At 38.9% G+C, this 17,616-nt stretch overlaps 3 protein-coding genes and 1 pseudogene across 4 annotated transcripts in view; 1 reads left to right on the top strand and 3 right to left on the bottom strand.

Moving 5' to 3' along the window:
* Positions 1 to 66: 66 nt before the first annotated feature.
* LOC122083060 (NADH dehydrogenase [ubiquinone] iron-sulfur protein 4, mitochondrial-like) lies at positions 67 to 9,812 on the top strand (the record flags this gene model as incomplete). The annotated part of the gene is given in 4 exon segments (XM_042650730.1): positions 67 to 456; positions 5,333 to 5,421; positions 6,442 to 6,571; positions 9,783 to 9,812. Coding segments are annotated over 4 exon segments (405 nt in total), but the record flags the coding sequence as incomplete, so codon positions are not given.
* Positions 9,813 to 10,262: 450 nt separating this feature from the next.
* On the bottom strand, positions 10,263 to 11,783 carry LOC122083059. The gene has a single exon (XM_042650729.1). The coding sequence runs from the start codon at positions 11,586 to 11,588 to the stop codon at positions 10,371 to 10,373; it is 1,218 nt and encodes a 405-aa protein (XP_042506663.1). The 5' UTR covers positions 11,589 to 11,783; the 3' UTR covers positions 10,263 to 10,370.
* Positions 11,784 to 14,089: 2,306 nt separating this feature from the next.
* On the bottom strand, positions 14,090 to 15,015 carry LOC122084937 (annotated as a pseudogene).
* A 398-nt stretch (positions 15,016 to 15,413) lies between these two features.
* The window catches only part of LOC122084363 (probable amino-acid acetyltransferase NAGS2, chloroplastic), an 18,565-nt gene continuing 16,362 nt past the window's right edge, over positions 15,414 to 17,616 (bottom strand). For both annotated transcript variants that reach the window (XM_042652551.1, XM_042652552.1), the window contains exons 9-10: positions 16,542 to 16,614; positions 15,414 to 15,808 (exon numbers count right to left, since the gene is read on the bottom strand). In XM_042652551.1, coding sequence (XP_042508485.1) covers positions 15,649 to 15,808; positions 16,542 to 16,614 — 233 coding nt within the window. In that variant the 3' untranslated portion in view covers positions 15,414 to 15,648. The remainder of the gene's footprint in view (positions 15,809 to 16,541; positions 16,615 to 17,616) is intronic.

Raw genomic sequence — 17,616 nt, 5'->3', positions numbered from 1 at the left:
TTTATTTATGATTCAATTATTATTATTATTATAAATAGCACATAAAACAGAAATTATACCAAACCAGAAACTGAAATGGCGAACCGGAATATGGCGTGCTTCAGAATTCACAATGTAAAGCATGTCAATGATGCAGGGATAACCATAACCATGTTTTATGTTTTTTCGATGAAGAACCATTACCATATTCAATTACTGCTTACTGCGCACCCTGGTCAAGGTGGAACACGCAGTAGTCAGTAGTACATTTCATATCGAAAGAGAAGAAATAGCGTGGGATTTTGCTCCTCTTCTTCAGATATGGCGAACACTCTGCAACGGGGCATCGCTTCTAGTATTTTTCGCCATTCTTTTCTTTGTTCGTCGAGATTGTTCTCTGCAGGCTCCTTAGTGCAGGTCAAACCGGGAGAGATCGGAATGGTTTCGGGAATTCCCGAAGAACACCTTCAGAGAAGGGTAATTTTAATTTTTCTTTTATGTTTTTCTATTTTTATCTTAACTTTCCTGTACGAACTTCCCGATCTTGGACACACTAACAAGGGATACTTTCTCATGAAAGCTTCTACTCTAGTGGCTTAAGCGATAATCATCAATTCGTGAATTTCTGCGGAATGTGAAGATTAATCTTTCATGTATTTATTTCAGTTGGATTGCAGCTATTAGGGTTCTAATTTTTCGTTTTAAGAAACTTAAATTTCTCCATATTATGTATTAATTCGAGACGAATTATCAGTTTGTATGTCGTGCCAAGGATCAATACTCCAATTTCACTGCTTAGAGATAATAAGCTGAAACTTTACTCGGAAGAACAAGGAATGATCGGTAGATTAAACCCTGCTCTTTTGTTCCCTTTTTATTTTTTGTGCCAATTAAAATCTGCTAGTGATTTCTTAAATGCGCATTTTCTCCCTGTCATGACCTGCCTAAAATGACAATCCACAGGGCTATCACTTTCCATGCAGTTCACTATAACAACAACTCAGCCTTATCCCAACTAAATGGGTCAGCCACATGGATTCTTGCCCTCCAATCTATATTTGATGTCATACTTAATACAAGGCTTAAGCTATGCATATCTTTCATCACCACTTCTCCTAAGCTCATTTTAGGTCTGCCCTTGGCTCTTTTAGTTTCTTCACTGAATGAAATCACTCCTCCGTATTGGGCATCCAAAGGCCTCCATTGAATATGGCCATGGCACCACAAACGACTTTTCTTAACTTATCATAAATCAGAGCTACTCCCAAATCAACCCTGATACGATCATTCCTTACTTTATCCTTCCTATTTTGCCATTCATCCATCTCAACATCCTCATCTCTATTACACCGAGTTTATTTATATTATGCTTTTTAATTGCCCAACATTCTTTACCATACATGATAAGCTGATTGTATGACTATCCTATAAAATTTTCCTCTAAGTTGTAAAGGAACACATCGATCACACAAAACTCTAGAGGCACCTCTCCACTGTATCCATCATATTTTAATTCTTTGTAAAATATCATACTTTATATTACCTTATTTATTTATGACTGAACCTGGATACCTAAAATTATCATTTTGTGGAATCTCTCTCTCATCAATTTTCACCACCTCATTATCCATCCTAATGTAACTAAAGGTATACACTATATACTCCATTTTCACTCTGCTTATTTTAAAATCTTTTGTTTCTAAGGTTGATTTTCATAACTCCAACTTGGCATTAATCCCTTCTTTTGTCTCATCCACCAAAATAATATCGTAAGCAAAAACATACAACAAGGAACCTAATCTTGTATGTCTATGGTTAAATCATCTATGATAAGCGCAAACAAATAAGGGCATAAGGCTAATCCTTGATGTATTCCAATTGTGATTGAATTTCACTACCTTGACCCCCACAATTCTTACATTGGTAAGCACACCATTATACATATCTTTAACTACGTCCCTATATTTACTTGAAAGTTGAAACACTTATCATCTCTAGTTTATGCTAGACTAACTTTTTAGGGACTCTATCATAAGATTTTCCATGGTTAATAAAAGACCATATGGAGATTTTTCTTGCAATCTCTAACTCTTTCCATAAGTCTCCTAAGTAAGTAAATAGCTTCTATTGTGGATTTTCCCGGCATAAATCCAAATTGGTTCTCCGTAGTAGTAGTTTCTTACCTCAAGTGGGTTTCAATAACCTCTCCTTAATTTTATAATATGACTATTTAGTTTAGTTTGATGTCTCTATAGTTATTGCAGCTCTGAATATCACCTTTATTTTTGTAAATCAGAACCACATTGCATTTCCTCCATTCATCTGGCATTTTGCTTGTGCTATAATCTTATTAAATAGCTTGTTTAGCTAAGATAAACTGCAAATTCCTAAGCTCTTCCACACTTCTATTAGGACTTCATTTGGGCCTTGTGCCTTGTCTACTTTAATTCTCCTCATTTTACTTCAAACACCTTAATTTTTCATATATGCCTACGATGTATGGTGTCTTGATGGATAATTCGGTCGTCTGGGATACTATTACTTGAATTGCCTTCATGTAGTAGGCTGTAGAAATAATTTTTCCATCCTTCTTTAATGTCCTCATCCCTTATTAGTACTTTACCATCTTCACTTTTAATACATCTAACATGGTCGAAATATCTACTCTTCTTTCCCTTATTTTTGCTATGTTTTCCCTACTTTGTGCTAAGATTGTTATACAGGTCTTCAAATTTCTTCGCCTTTGCTTTTCCCACAATCTTCTTAGCTTCAATTCTAGAAAATTTATATCTTTTTAGATCATCTACATCCTTAGTCCTTTGTAGTGTCTTAAAATTAGCTTTCTTAGCCTTAATGGTGGCTTGAAACCTTGAACCTCATCATCCCACCACCAAGTCTCCTTAAAGGAATGGTGTTTTCCTTTCGATTCTACTAGGACATCTTAAGCAACCTTCTTCATACAAATAGTCATCTCGTTCCACATCGTATTAGTGTCTCCTTTAAAGTCCCACCTTGTTTGACCAAATTATCATCAAATGATTTCAGGATATCTCCTTTTAAGCTCCACCACCTTATTCTAAAGCAAATAAGCTCACATTTCTTATGATTTGGCGTAATGGGACACTTAACCATGACCACTAATTTATTTTGTCTAGTTAGGCTCTCCCTTAGTATAACCTTATTATCATTACATAACAACCTATCAGACTTTCTAGTTAGAAAGAAATCTATTTGCCTACTATAATGCCCACTTCTAAATGTAACTAGATGGTCTTCTCTGTTTTCAAAGTATGTGTTTACAATGGATATATAGTAAGTCACAACAAAATCTAAAACTGAAGTCCCCTCCTTATTCCTCTCCAAAATCATAACTTGCATGTATGCCTTCGTACCTCTACGATCTCTCCCAACATGTTCATTCAGTTCACTTCCTATAATAATATTTTTTCCTTGACTAAAAACTTGCACTAATCCATCCATGTGTTCCCAAAATTGCAAATTACTACTTTCATCTAGTCCTACTTGGGGTGTGTAAGTGCTACTAATATTAACGACTTCTTTCTTCAACACAAGTTTGATGGATATATTCCCATCATCAAATCATTTAACATCCACCACATCATTCTTTAAATCTATATCTACTACTATGTCCCTTCTGCTTCTATTACTTCCCCCCCGGTATACCAAAGTTTAAAGTTGTCTAACTCTTTTGATTTTTTACCCTTTCATTTATTCTTTTGAATACTAGCTCTGTTAATAATTCTTCTCCTCATAACACCTATCAATTTTAGACTCTTACCCATTAAAGATCTGATGTTCAAAGATGCCAACCCAATCCTACACTCTTGGACTAGCTTCTTTACACGCTTAATGTCCACCAGTACGAGAACCCTTGCCTAGTTGTCACCGCATTTGGGCATTAACGCGGTGCGTCACTTGCAAGGGATGTCCTAGCTAACTTACTATTTTTTTCATTAAACCTAGGTCATAGTGTAGCGCGTTGCTTATTCTGCTGGGTAACGCCCTAGCATAACGTTGATAATGAGGTTGTAGAATCTATGTAAAATGGTATGACTAGGTTTTTTCCAGTACCAGCTGCTGACTGCCGACCTGATGCACCAAGGCTAGGGTTTTTCGGTGCTGGCTGCCTACCTAGCGCCCCAACCCTCCCCTATCCAAGCTTGGGACCAGCAGCAAATGCTGGTGGAGTTGCTTTCCATGCAATTTATAGATCATTAATAGAGGTAGGTGGTTCTCTCTGAAACTTGTGAAGTTACAGGAAGTTTATCAAAATATTTTCATGGTCCCAATGGGGAAATTCATAGTCTGTTATAGAATCAGTGAAATAGCTTGAGAACTTGTGGGTCATGGACTGACCGCTCCTCTTTTGTAAAAAGGCATACCCAGCACGAGGCTCCCAATGCTGCGGGGTCTGGGGAGGGTCATAATGATTGCTCCTCATTTGTGTTGGAGTCAAATAATTAAATGGTGGAAGCCTCGATTGTTGGCAGTTTTCTTTTTAGTAGAATTGATCCGGCATTGTGATTGATGTGAATATCCGCCTTTTAGTGTGCATTAATAGGTTTGGTTGAGTTTGTCTGTTATGAAGGTCTATGTGGCCTATTCTAACTTTATTCCACTTTTGTTCCCTCGCATTTACTACTTTTGTGTTTGAAAGGATCCTTCTCTCTTGTTATTGATAACTTTCACTACTTTTGTTACTTCTTATTTATAAATTTATTTTAATGACTATGACTATTTAATATTTATACATGCTCCTATGTCCTAAATGCCATTGTTTTTCCTGTTTGATAGTGATGTTTTTCTTACTATACTGCGGCTGAAAGCTGCTCAGCCCAACAAAGCCTTGTCCCAGCTTTAGGTGTCAGCTATATGGTCCTGTTTTGCCCCTTCAGTGTATAAGCTTGGACAAATAAGTGTTCTTGGTTCTTATTACGGGTTTGGCTTAGTTTTTATGCTGGCTGCCAAACTGAAGAAGTCCTCATGCTATGCCTAGACTTGGAACTGGCGATGTATAAAACATTGGTGAATTTAGGTTGATATCTAATAGATGAAATTTGTTATACTGTGGATTGAATTAGACCGAAACCTTACACTTGTGCATTCCCTTTCCTTTGTTCTGGTATTGAATAAATGTAATGTAACTATCACACCGCGTTGGTTATGGTCCAAATGCACACAGTATACACCATGGTCTAATTACCCATATGCTTCTGTTACTGCAAAATGCACTTAATAAATTTTTACAAGTCAACTACAGATCTCTGCTTACTTTGTTGCATTGAGGTTCTCTTTCCTTTTTCTTTTAACTGCTTCTTTCAATGCATGGCAGGTCGAAATTTATTCACCTGCTCGAACTGCAACTCAACAAGGTTTTGGAAAAGTTGGAAGGTGGCAGATTAATTTTTTGTCAACACAGAAGTATGCTCTACTATCCACAATATTCTCAAATCCTTGGATGCAATAACCAATTAATTTTTCTCAACACTTGAGTGTTCTTACCGACATCGATCCATATCTTTCCCGTATCAGTATAGGGCTGCGACAAACTATTTTTTAAAAATAAGTATCGTATCGGTATGTATTGTATTGATACCCACCGATACTGATACATATTGGCCGATATGATATGATACACACCGATACTTAAAACCCTGGTTTTATCTGGGTTCTGTGCTTGGGGAAAATTTTAAAAAGGATAAAACTCGGAATTTAAAATATATAATCGTTTATAGACATCAAACCCTTTTGGAAAAAATTTCAACTTATTTCTCTTGATAGGATGAGAAAAGATAAGTCCTCTTGGATTATGTGGTTTGTGTAAACTATAGAGTTTGTTTAGTTGGAAATTTATGTGATGTGTAATTCCTTATATAGATCTAGAATTATATTGAATAAAAAGAAAGTCGGAAAATATGAGGTTTTGGATAACACTGGAGATGCCCCAATATTTATTATTCTCAATGGCTCTTAGGCATGGTTGGATTGATCAAATGCATGCTTTTATCCATGAATGCCTTTTCCTTTTCCTTATCCTTGCTTGGATCCATATAACCAACCCCATTTAGTTGGGATAAGGCTTTGCTGTTGTTGTTAGGAAAAAGTTCATTTAAACGGTGACAAGCTTCTTAGGACGCCAACTGACTCTTGGATCTGTTATTCACCTTACTGATTAACCATTTATTTTTCAGCGTCCTTGCATTTACTTGCACTCTTTTGTAGCCCCTAGATTTCCAAGGTTTTTTTTTTTTGCCATTTGGCTAACTTCGTTTGGGCTTGAACTTGACACAGGCAGGGGAACTTCAGTCTTCCTGTCCACAAAAATTGAGCCACGTGCAATTTGCTATTTTGTAGGTACTTGGTCATCCTGAGAAGCTTATCAGGACTGGCCATCCTGAAGAAATTTCCCCTATTTCTTATAATGTGCTTAAATTTTTGTAGGTGGGAAAATCCACTGATGGGTTGGACATCCACTGGGGACCCGTATGCCAATGTGGGTGATGCAGGATTCAATTTTGACAGTGAAGAAGCTGCAAAGGCATTTGCTGAGAGACATGGTTGGGAGTATGAGGTATGTGTCTCTATGATGTAATAATTGTAATTGAGGGAGCTCAAAACAATACCAGGGTAGGATCTTTTTTCAGAGAATAAAGAACTCTAGATTTGGTGAATAAGACATTGCTGAAAATTGTTGAAAGATGAAAATGATAGAACAATAGACAATAAAATAACACCCGGGCTTCACGCTGCAAGGTGGATCGACTGGATCAAACACCAACATACATTGATCAAACACAAGGGATTTCTTGATCAAACTCCAAAGATTCTTGATCAAACTCAAGAAGAGAGTTGCATAAGCAAACTTTGTTTTCAAATTCTGAATTGTCCGTGAATGCTTACAATTGATCCCTATTTATAGGACCAACTCAACAAAACATTATATACCTAACTTCCACCTAACAAGAGTAGAAAATCTCAATTATTAAAGTTGGAATGGGAAAGTCTTCACCCACCGACTACCAAAGGTGGAAAAAAATCCTCACCCCTCATCACTTACAAAAGTTAATTGATTCCTCCCTTTTAGAAAAGTAAAAAGTAAAAGTAAATGTAACTTCTAACCACTTAAATTGAACCGACATTGGACTAATATGGACCATGGTTCAATTGGACTAAACTAAGACTTGCTAGCATGAAATAAAAAATAAGTATGGGAATTAAAAATCATCAACAAGGTAAGGCCACATGCTAGTTACTCTTGTTGGCCTTCTTCCTATGGATATAGGTCTTCATATTTGCATCACTCTAGCTCTTTAATTCACTTGTGAATTAGTTTGTCAATAGTTTTTGTATCTTTGAATATTTTAAACTTGCTATCTTTTATATTCCTTGCACGATGTAGAACTGTCATGAAGGAAACAAACTAGTTGAAATGCAATGCTTATGAATAGTGCTCAAGTGGCTGTTAGAACAGGCTAAAATTAGTTTTGAAACAACTATGAAAGAGGTCTGAATGATATGCTCTATGGTTGAAATCTGAAAACTTGAGATAAAAACTGAAAATTTTGATAAATTTGTCTAGAAAAGGAAGAAAATTGAAAGTTTAGGTTTAGGGTTGAAGTATATGGAAGGCTGAGAAGATTTGGTTCATTTTTGAGTGTGGTGGTGGATGGTTGGGTGATGCAGATCAGATTGGGGGGGATCTGCTGGTGGTAGGTCGGATCGATGAGAGAAAAGGAGAAGAGGAAGAAGAGAGAGGAGATCGTGGGTGCGAGAAGTTGGAAGCCTTCTCTTGGCTACCAACTCAAATTCAAGATTATGTATTCTATTCCATTCATCAAAATGTGGGGGCTGTTAAGCCTTACATATATATTCTGGTTATTGGCTTACGGTATTTCGGGTGGAGCATTGTTGATGCTTGTGTATGGTGATTTACAGGGCTAGTAGATCAAGTTTTTATTTGCGGTTTGCAACAATTCTCCTGATTCTGATAATTGATTCTTTTTTGTTCTAGTTCTGTTTTTCATTCTGTAAGTTCAGTTTGTCACCTCTACTTGATTTCTGCAATATCCTGTTTCTATGCCCTTTCCCAGCCACCTTCAAATTTTCATTACTTTTTCAAATCTGCCTCTTTTGTTACCGAACTCTACTCTTCATCCCAGCATGTCATTCACTTCTAAATTCTGCCATAAAACCCTAGTGTCACTGTGTCAGTCCCCCCATTCCATACCTACCAGTAGTCTCCTCTGAGATATTTGGGGAATGGTTAGTCTCAGCTAGAGGGTAGTCGATCCTAATTTAAGACTGCTTTGATCAGCATTTTGAGTGATATCAATTTTCCTCTAAATCTGGCCTGTGCTACTTAGTTAATTTCGCTTACTTTAGCCTAATTCTTAGGATTTCCTGGACTGCACAAATACTCTGATTGGTAAGACTCAAATACGTAACTACCCTTCTAACTTAAGATCAGATGATCACCACTAAACATCCAGGCTGAAGACTTCAATGAAACAAGAAGTTGGAGACAATTTATTCAATAGTTTGAAGACATAATCTTGATTAATTGAGGCACTAATGCTCTATTTGCTTTCCTGGTTTATGAGCTGGGAACCTTATTAACGTGCAAAGGAAGAGCTATAACAGCCACCTTGAAGCTTTCTGCCAAGATTGTGAAATCTATCTGTTGAAAGGGGAAATAAAAATAAAATGTAAAAAAAGACATCTCAACTTGAGAAAGAGCTGGCATAATTTTAACCCTTAAAACCACTGAATGCATAATCATTAAAATGAAAAGAAGCATTAAAAAAAAAGGGAAGGGAAGGGAAGGGAAGGGAAGGGAAGGGAAGGGACGGGGACGGGGACGGGGACGGGACGGGAGGGGGAGGGGTGGACTAAATGATGGTCCAATGGCAATGCTAGGCTTTGATGATATAAACGAGTGATTTTTAATGTGGGCTGCATAATTAACTGGATGTTGATGGCCCCTCTCTCTCTCTCTCTCTGACACACAACCCCCCCCCTGACCCACCCCAACATCATCGTTGTCATCATCATCGTAAGTAATGTGGATCTCTCTCTCTATCTGCCTTAGCATCACTCGAATCAAGGTGAGGGAAACCTCGCAGAGTTGGTCCCTTGATGATAGTAACCAACCTATTGATTTATTTGGGGTGAAATGTTGATACAGGGCAAATTCCTTTCAAGCAGATAGAAGTGAATCTCGCATCAGATATTCTGGCTAAGGTTTGACTTGAAAACCTGGATTTTTAAAGTCCAGGGATTTTTCATAAGACAAGGAGGAATGAAATAGTAAAACATCTTGTTCTACAGGGTGATTCTTCTTTAGAAACCTATAGAATTAAAGGCTTGAGGTGCAATGCTAGCACCTGAGGTGAAAGATGATAGGTAAAGACATGCCTGGTTGAAGTGGGATGCCATTTTTAGTGAAGTATAGAATATATATTTAAGACACTAAGAAGTAATGTGAATTATTTATAATTCAGGAAAATAGTTTGACGTAGTTTATGACAATTAACATAGTATGAAGTAACATTATACAGGACAATAGTAAGATGATTTGGCGAGGAGCCTATTTTAACTAATGTGGAAGATAAGAAAGAGTAACTTTGTGGGACATAACTACTGTTTCAAGATAAATAAAGCCTAAACGCTGTAGTCTGATCAATATGAATTGCCACTTGACTACTCTCTAGTTATGTTCTATCATTTAATCCCACATTTTTACGTATGATATATAGTTGAGATGATTTTCTTGATTTATGCAGGTTAAGAAGCGCCAGACACCAGTTTTGAAGGTTTGACATATTTCTCTCACAGAATTTAATGATGTTACTCTAGTAATATAATACAAAATATGTTTACCATATAATAATTGTCATTTTGATACTACGACGTTGAGACGAGAAGATCCGGAAAGATAACACACCCACATCATAGATTTTTGTACTCTCTTTAAGTTGCATTGCCCGGATCATTCCTGAGTGGTAATAATATAACACAATAAGTGAAGTGATAAAAAATCTCGGTCTGTCTGTTCATCATATGGGCTCATGGCACATGCAGAGCCAGCTCCCATCTAACAATGGCTTCTTGAATATGGGATCACTTGAAGGTGTAGCAGTTAGAGTTTAAAAAAAAAAAAAAAATAGGCTTTGATGACATTTTTCCCTTTTTAACGGTTATATGTATTGGAGACCTATAACTTCTCAGTTGCTGAAACCAATAAAAAATCTATGGACCTTCAGTTGCTAAAAAGATCTGTTTGCCTGTAATAAGGTGCATACATAATATATTTATAGTTACAAAATACGATTAATGTGATGGGAGGCCTAGGGAGACCATTTTTCTGAGTCTTAAGCGTTGGAATCGGCCTCAGAAGCCTTTCTGCCTCTGGTATGGAATCTCCAAGTGAAGAGATAGTCCTTAGAGACACAGGCTAGCCTGATGACATCACATGGAGCATAAATAAAACCCTTCTTCCCATCGCTCCCCCATTCTATCTTAACCTTGCATGAAAAACCATTAGAAGCAGGTGGTACGGCCGCCGCGTCCGGCAGCTGCAGCGTCACCTCTCCGCCGATCCTCTTGCATGCACCGCCACTTACCCGTGCATCGTAGGTAGCATCAAGCCAAGAGCATTCTGGCTGCCCAACCATCTCTTTGTAGGCCGAGTTTGCCAGCCTGACCTTGTTGTTAGAATCCGAGATCACGGCCGGCAGCACCTCGGACTCAACCTCTTCCTCGACCTCCTCGGGCCTCTTGGGGGCACGCGTGGGCATGGCACACGAGGTGTAGGTTGAGATTGAGCTGGGATTTTCGCTTATCCATCCAACGCTGATGCTTGATCCTATGGGTCTCAAGGGCTGTGGTGCTATGACCTTGCAGGAAAGCTGTGGTGGTGCGTGCAGCTTCTGCAGCGGGTGGTCCTCTTCTCGTGGAAATTCGGAGGTAGGAGAATTGAGGTCCAAAGCTTTCTCATCACTATCATCGAACTGTGAGAAGTAGTTTGTTGCCGGTAAAGATCTGGTCAATGCACCGGCATGGGCAGCGGGGGAAGGATGTGGGAGAAGGGGGAGGGTGGCGAGATTGGCGGATCTAGTGGTTGGCTTAGGGAGAACACGGGTGAAACCCTGGCGCATGGATAGGTTGAGGAGGGTGTTAGCAGCCAGGGGTGAGGATGAAGATGATGAAGATGCTGCTGCATGAAGAGAAGACGATGAGAACTCTAGCAGAGTAGTAGTTGTTGATCTCTTGGAGTTGCAAGGTGAGAATCCGACTTTGGTCCTCTTTCTACATCCCCTGTAAGACCTGGTCTGCAAGTGTGGGGAGAGGTTTCTCAGGAAAGGAAGAGGACGTTGGGGTTTCTGCGGAGGTGTTGACGTGCTGTCCAATATGGGATGATGATGCGTGGACAGTTGGGGCTTTGGAGCGATGGGTCTGTACCTGGACATAATCTGATCTGTTTTGGAGGGAGAGGAATAGATGTTGAGGTTGAGGGAGTTGAATATCATGGTTTCTTTGCTTCTTCTTTCCTGATCGCTGGGTAATTGGCACACCAAGCTGTGAGCCATGATACGAGACGAAAGAAGCCTAGGAGGGAAGCGAACGGGAGAGGTTAGAGAGACGCCCGTTTGAAGAAGGGAAAGGAAAGAAGAGGGTTTCTAAACAGTGAAGAAGATTGGGATTAATGATCCAAGGAGTGGGGGGGAGGATGGTTAATAGTAAAACTGATAAGCGAATGAATGAAGGGGCAGGGAGGAGGAGCAAATATTTACACAGGTAGGATGGATGGATATATGGATTGGACTACGGAAGAGGGGGGAAGAAGGGGAGGTGCCACCTGGGCATTGTGAGGTTGGAATACGTGTGGGAGTGCTTAGGTGTGTAAGACACGAGGAGTACTGGTGGGAAAGTAAAGTTGGTTGTGGTGAGGCGTGATAGGACCCTTCCTCTCCCACCTCCCATGCAGCGTTGCAGCTTTGCAGCTTTGCAATTACCGTTACCAGGCGTTTCACATTTCTTTTTTCCATTTTTCACTTCGCCGTTTTCTATGTTTCACTTCTCCTCTTTATTGCTAAATATTGGGTGTTCTTTATTTATTTAAAATTTAGAAAAAAAAAAAAAAAAAAGCCACGCACGCCACTTGCACTGGCATGAGGTGCGAGGATGGGGCAGACAGTGGGGCTTCACACAAGAAGATGAAAAAATACGAGAGATACTTTGAGCCAACGCTATCACTCTATGGCATCTTGCTTAATATCTCGTGATCATTGGTTGTTGGGTCGATGGGCTCTAACGAAATAATAAGGGTTCGAACACGCGTATGCTATGACGGCCATGCCTGCGTCCACATGTGCCGGTTGGTGCTAACTGAACTCGTATTACTGAAAGGCCAATATACGAATAACGAATTTCAACCCTGCCACCCTTTGTTTTGATTAATTGAAGTGGCTGCCACTTCCCATTCTTCTATCCACCGCAGTAGGCTCTAACTAAAGTCAGAACAGCCTTATCATCTTTCCGAGTGGGACAATCAACCCCTTACAATGTTACGTTCGCATTTCCAATCCCTGACGTCAACGTATTCTTCATACATTGTTTATGTGGATGGATCTTTGGTTAAACATCTCAACACCTCTGCTCCCCCAAACCACCAACCCACACCAAAAAAAAAAAAAAAAAAAACTTTGGGTTGAACTCTATAACAGCCGTTAACGCTCTTTTTTACTTTCAATTTTTTATGTTTACTTTCTTTTCTGTTCTTGACATATCCAACATAGCCTAAACAGGCTTCGAACTGCCGGATCAAAATATTTCTATTTTCTAGGATACAATTTTGGTGTGCACCTTTATTTGAACGGTACGGTGCGGATACGAAATTCTGGTCATTTGGGAATAGTCTAAATTGGTCAAGTGGAAAATTTCAAGTCATGTCACTTCCCTTCGATTCTATTCCATTCCGATCTCATTTATATCTATCCATTCTTGGTAATTTATATCTTATTTTGCAAATAGAATCTCATTTAGGTTGAAATTTGACATATGAACAAATGTACCTTTAACCCTATTTGTCCAAAAAACTTTCAGTCTGGTCCAATTTATCATATGGTAGATCTAAGTATGCTTACTAAATATTTTCTTGCACCCACCAGACCATGAACCCTAACAGAAACATTTAAGCAAAATAAGTGATTATTGGACTAAGCCAGCTAAGGCAGTCTTGAGAATTTAATGAGCCACATTGAGAGTCCATCCTTGGCAAAGAGCATCTCCCGCAGGTCCAGATGTGTCTAGTTCTCACACGCGCTCCATAATCGTTTCACTGTTATCCGCTAAATGAACGATGGAAAGGAGCAATTGATCCGAGGAAAGGAAACGTACATTCACTAACCACCACACCTACCCATATGAACTTGGTTCAACCAGCTGGAGAGTACTCAGTCCACAAATGGACAAGGATACATAGACCAAGGCCAAACCAAGCAGTTGTGGCCTTCAGACTTCAATTCAGTATCTATTAACCAATCAGCAGCCCGCAGAAATATATTAAAACAGTGACAAGGGATACTCAAATGGGAGACTTACATGACTACCATTTTTGGGTTTCCCCTTACAAAAACTACCCAACCAAAATTTTCAGTTAACAAAAATACTTAAAATCGGAGGTTCGGACAGTTTAGTAACCATATAATTTTCCCTATTTAATCGCCATAAATATTTACAAGGGTAATTTACAACGCCACCCCTTGAAGAATGCCATAATTATAAGACCATCCCCTCTGTTTCACCAAATTAGACTCAGACCCCTTACTGTCAGTCACTCCTAAGGAATGTTATGAAATGACATTTTTGCCCTTATGAAGAAAACACTGATAAGTTACCCATTTTCATTATCCCAAAAATACCCCTCCACCATAGAGGATCAGAATTGAAAGAAACCATGGAGGACAATTATTTGTTTGAGATCGATCTGAAGGTGATTGAGGAGATCCCTCCACCATATTACTCGGAAAATTTCATAACCGCCACGATAGCCCCCTCTTCGCTAATTGCTGATCGTCTTGGAGCAGTCCTAAACAGAACACTTCTCCCCTAAACTCTTCAACACCAGATGAAGCTCGGACACCGACATCAAGCCCTTCTAAACCTTATCGTACAAATTAAAAGCATCTTTCAGCTCTTTCATCCCATCAACAGTGTTTGCACCGAATGGAGAAGGGAAATCCTTTTCACAGGGGCCAATACTACGCTATGCAACAGAATCTTAAGGTTTTCTAGTTAGGTTTTAGTAATGGAGATTAATCCATCACCACCGGAGTACTCGCCGTGGCAAACTCTTATAGATTAGATGAAGCCCTAGAAATTCTCACAAAAGCTACTCGAATTGACTATGGCCGCTCTGACCTAGCTTGCAAGCACGTTCTCCCTGTTGTTCTTCAACCCTCGAGATTTCTCTCTTCTACTTCTTCGGCTCATCATCATCTTCTCTTTTCCTCTCCGACTCCTACGAAACCTTTGTGCAGGAGAAATTGTTAATCATAATTCTTTTATAAGAGAGAATGGTGGCGAAGTTGTCTCATTCACTTCATATCTGGGTTTCGATTCTGCTTCCAATTTTACCTTCGTTCATGCTGGATTGCTAGTTCTCGGGAATGTTTCTTTATCTGGAGAGGAACATCGGTCTGCCATTTGGGATTGGCACTTTCCGGTTGAGTTTTTGGAGATTGCAAGAATTTGCAAGGTTGAGGTTTTTGATCCTTTGAGTATCAATCTCTATCATTACACTAAAGGAAGCCCACGGTAGATATCGACGAACTCTTTGAGTTTGAGGTCAATATATCCATCGCCATCGGTATCAATCTCTATCATCATACGTTAGATTTCCTCCAGCGAAGATTCAAAGCCAAGCGCATTAAGAACGTTACCGAGCTCAATTGACAAGATCTTTCCATCACTATTCGCATCGAATCGATTGAATACTCTTTCAAGCTCTTCCATATCTATCCTTCAGATAAATCGAAAATTTTAGGCTAGCAGATTTGAGGGTTGGGTTTTCAGAAGTCATGGCGGCGAATAGTTTCTATGCTTCGATCCATCCATTCAGTCTCTGGATAGAGTTCAAGGGTATTTTAGGTACTTCATATATAATAAGGGCATTTTGGTATTTAAAATAAAATATAATTACTGACATCAACATATATGGTATATTCCTTAGCAGTGACTAACGGTAGAGGCTCTGAGTCTAATTTGATAAAGCAGAAAGAGTAGTTTTATAATTGTGGCATTCTCCAGGGGGTGGCGCTGTAAATTACCCTATTTACAATCAGGCACATACAGATTGAGGCATTGAGACAGACAAGGAACTATGCACAATTATCTTTTCCTACAATAATATCTTGCCAATAAAGTATATTTTTTTCATTAAGATTAACCAAATAAACAAATGGAGGTGGCTCTAATCACAGCCCCTTCCGCACGAAGAGAGGGATGGTTGGGGTCTAAGTTCAGCACTCAGAAACCTAGCTACAAAACTAGTGCCTATCATTGATACACCTTCCAGGGGATTGTACTAGTTGGCAGAGCTAAATGACCTACATTAACTCGCATGAAATAGAAGCAAAACCTTTTGATTTAGCCACTTCTGTTCAACACCCTATGAACTGAAATGCCACTCATGTCTGGCTGCAGCACCTTCATATAATATTTTGATCTACGGGAGAGATTTATCTTTCTCCTCCGTGCCTCGGGTATAGACTCGATGGAACACTCTGAGAAGCCACGCCTCACAAACCTGTAAAACATTTACCATTAATAAGACCATTGGGCACCATATTACCAACAGACATAAATGGGCAATGAACTGACAAAATAACAATGCTTAAAATGTTAAAACTCCTTTCTTGGCAGTTGGCACTTTCACTTGATACCCTTCAGAGGGATGTCTATATAAAGTTGCACTTTCAACTCATGCAACTCTTTATTGCACCCTCCCCTTTTTTCCCATCTCAAAAGCAGCTTTTTCAAGCTTTACCTGAAGATGGAAACCAATCATAAACTAGTGCAATCTACTACTGAAAGTTTCTCTAATATTTTTCCCCGAAACACTACTCATTACATTCAGAAATCCTTCCACTTTAAAGTTCCTTGGAACACTGACTAGATTGTGAAAGAAAACAATCAACCAGAGCCATGAATGTGCTCATCATATAGGATGAATGTGTGAAATGGTATTCCTATTTGATAATTTTATCTGAACTTGGAACTGGTGGAAGCAGAAAGACAACATAGATTTCCATAGCATTTAGCCCCTAAATTGGACCTAAAATAAATATATTAAAAAGAACATCAGCAGCGAAATAGAAAGCGGATCAGAATTTAGTAAATTTGTGAAGAATCAAAGAACATAAACTGTACAAGAAGTGATCAGGATTGAATTTTATCCATTTGTAACAAGTTGAAACATATGTCAAGTGTCCTATCAACTACATAGGAATTTTCAAAATCCTATGAGACCAGATGCATACCAATCTGCACTTCGGGTTGTAAGCAGAAAAAGCCTCTCCAACCTGAGGGATGACGCCTTCTTCTCAATGTAATCTACAGATTTGACAGAAAAAAGATAGCCAATTACTAAGATTAGATCATACACTCAAAATAAGAGCATAATGACAATTATTCACAACCAGTCAGTACATTTGCGGTTGGATTATTTAAAGCCAAATTTTTTTACTGAAAATACTACTGCATCTGCCTGAAAGAACCCGGGGCAGAACAAATGCTACAAATAAAATTGGGGGGATGTTTAGCAGGACTGGCAGTCCCACCAAGGCAGACTCAGAAGTATAGTTTTGAGAAGAATCAGGTTAAACATTTAGTTAAATAAAGCATCGAGGAAATGATGTTTAAAGTCAATCTCTTTCCCTCAAAAAAATTAAATTATATTTTGATTGGGTCCACTCCCGTCTTCTCTCCCCACTTGGGGGGGGGGGGGATAAGGGTTATCTTGTTTACTTTTTGGGTGTAGCAGCTTGAAACCCTAGGTTTCTGTGGTGACAAAACTATACTCTGGGTTTTCTTTGATTTTTAGCCTTAGATACAAACCCTACACACTCTGACTACATCACTATATAGTTGAGCTGTCAGATGCCAGTCTAGGGTTACCCTGTCCATCCAACTTGTCCAAAATTGACTGAATCATCCATGTGGCTCAAATCAGTCTACACGCTCTGCCGACCTTAGCCAAGACAGTCATCCCAAATAACAATTTTTTTCTTAAAAATAAATAATCCCTTTTGTTTGTTGTATCCAATGTGGGCATTCGACGTTGATATATTTGATAGTACTCTCGAATTGACTAATCTATATGGTATTCAATAAAAAATAGGAATTCATAGCAATGCAAACTCAATCTGAAATTCAATTGTACTCCTAGTTCTACTAGGAAAAGAAATCCTAATCTCACCAGGGATAAGGATGTTGAATCCTGATACCACCAGATCAGTTCACTAAAAGAATTGATTTGATACATTTCTTATGTATCCATAGTTACTATATTGGATTTAGATAAGATTTCGGATCAATCTATAATGATTGACTGCA

Source organism: Macadamia integrifolia, chromosome 7 (assembly GCF_013358625.1).
Source record: "Macadamia integrifolia cultivar HAES 741 chromosome 7, SCU_Mint_v3, whole genome shotgun sequence".
Lineage (NCBI taxonomy): Eukaryota > Viridiplantae > Streptophyta > Magnoliopsida > Proteales > Proteaceae > Macadamia > Macadamia integrifolia.
This window is presented reverse-complemented; position numbering and strand designations above follow the sequence as displayed.

Coding starts and splice junctions, on each gene's coding strand:
- LOC122083059 (XM_042650729.1), bottom strand. CDS start 11,588: ATGGCTCACAGCTTGGTGTGCCAATTACCCAGCGATCAGGAAAGAAGA.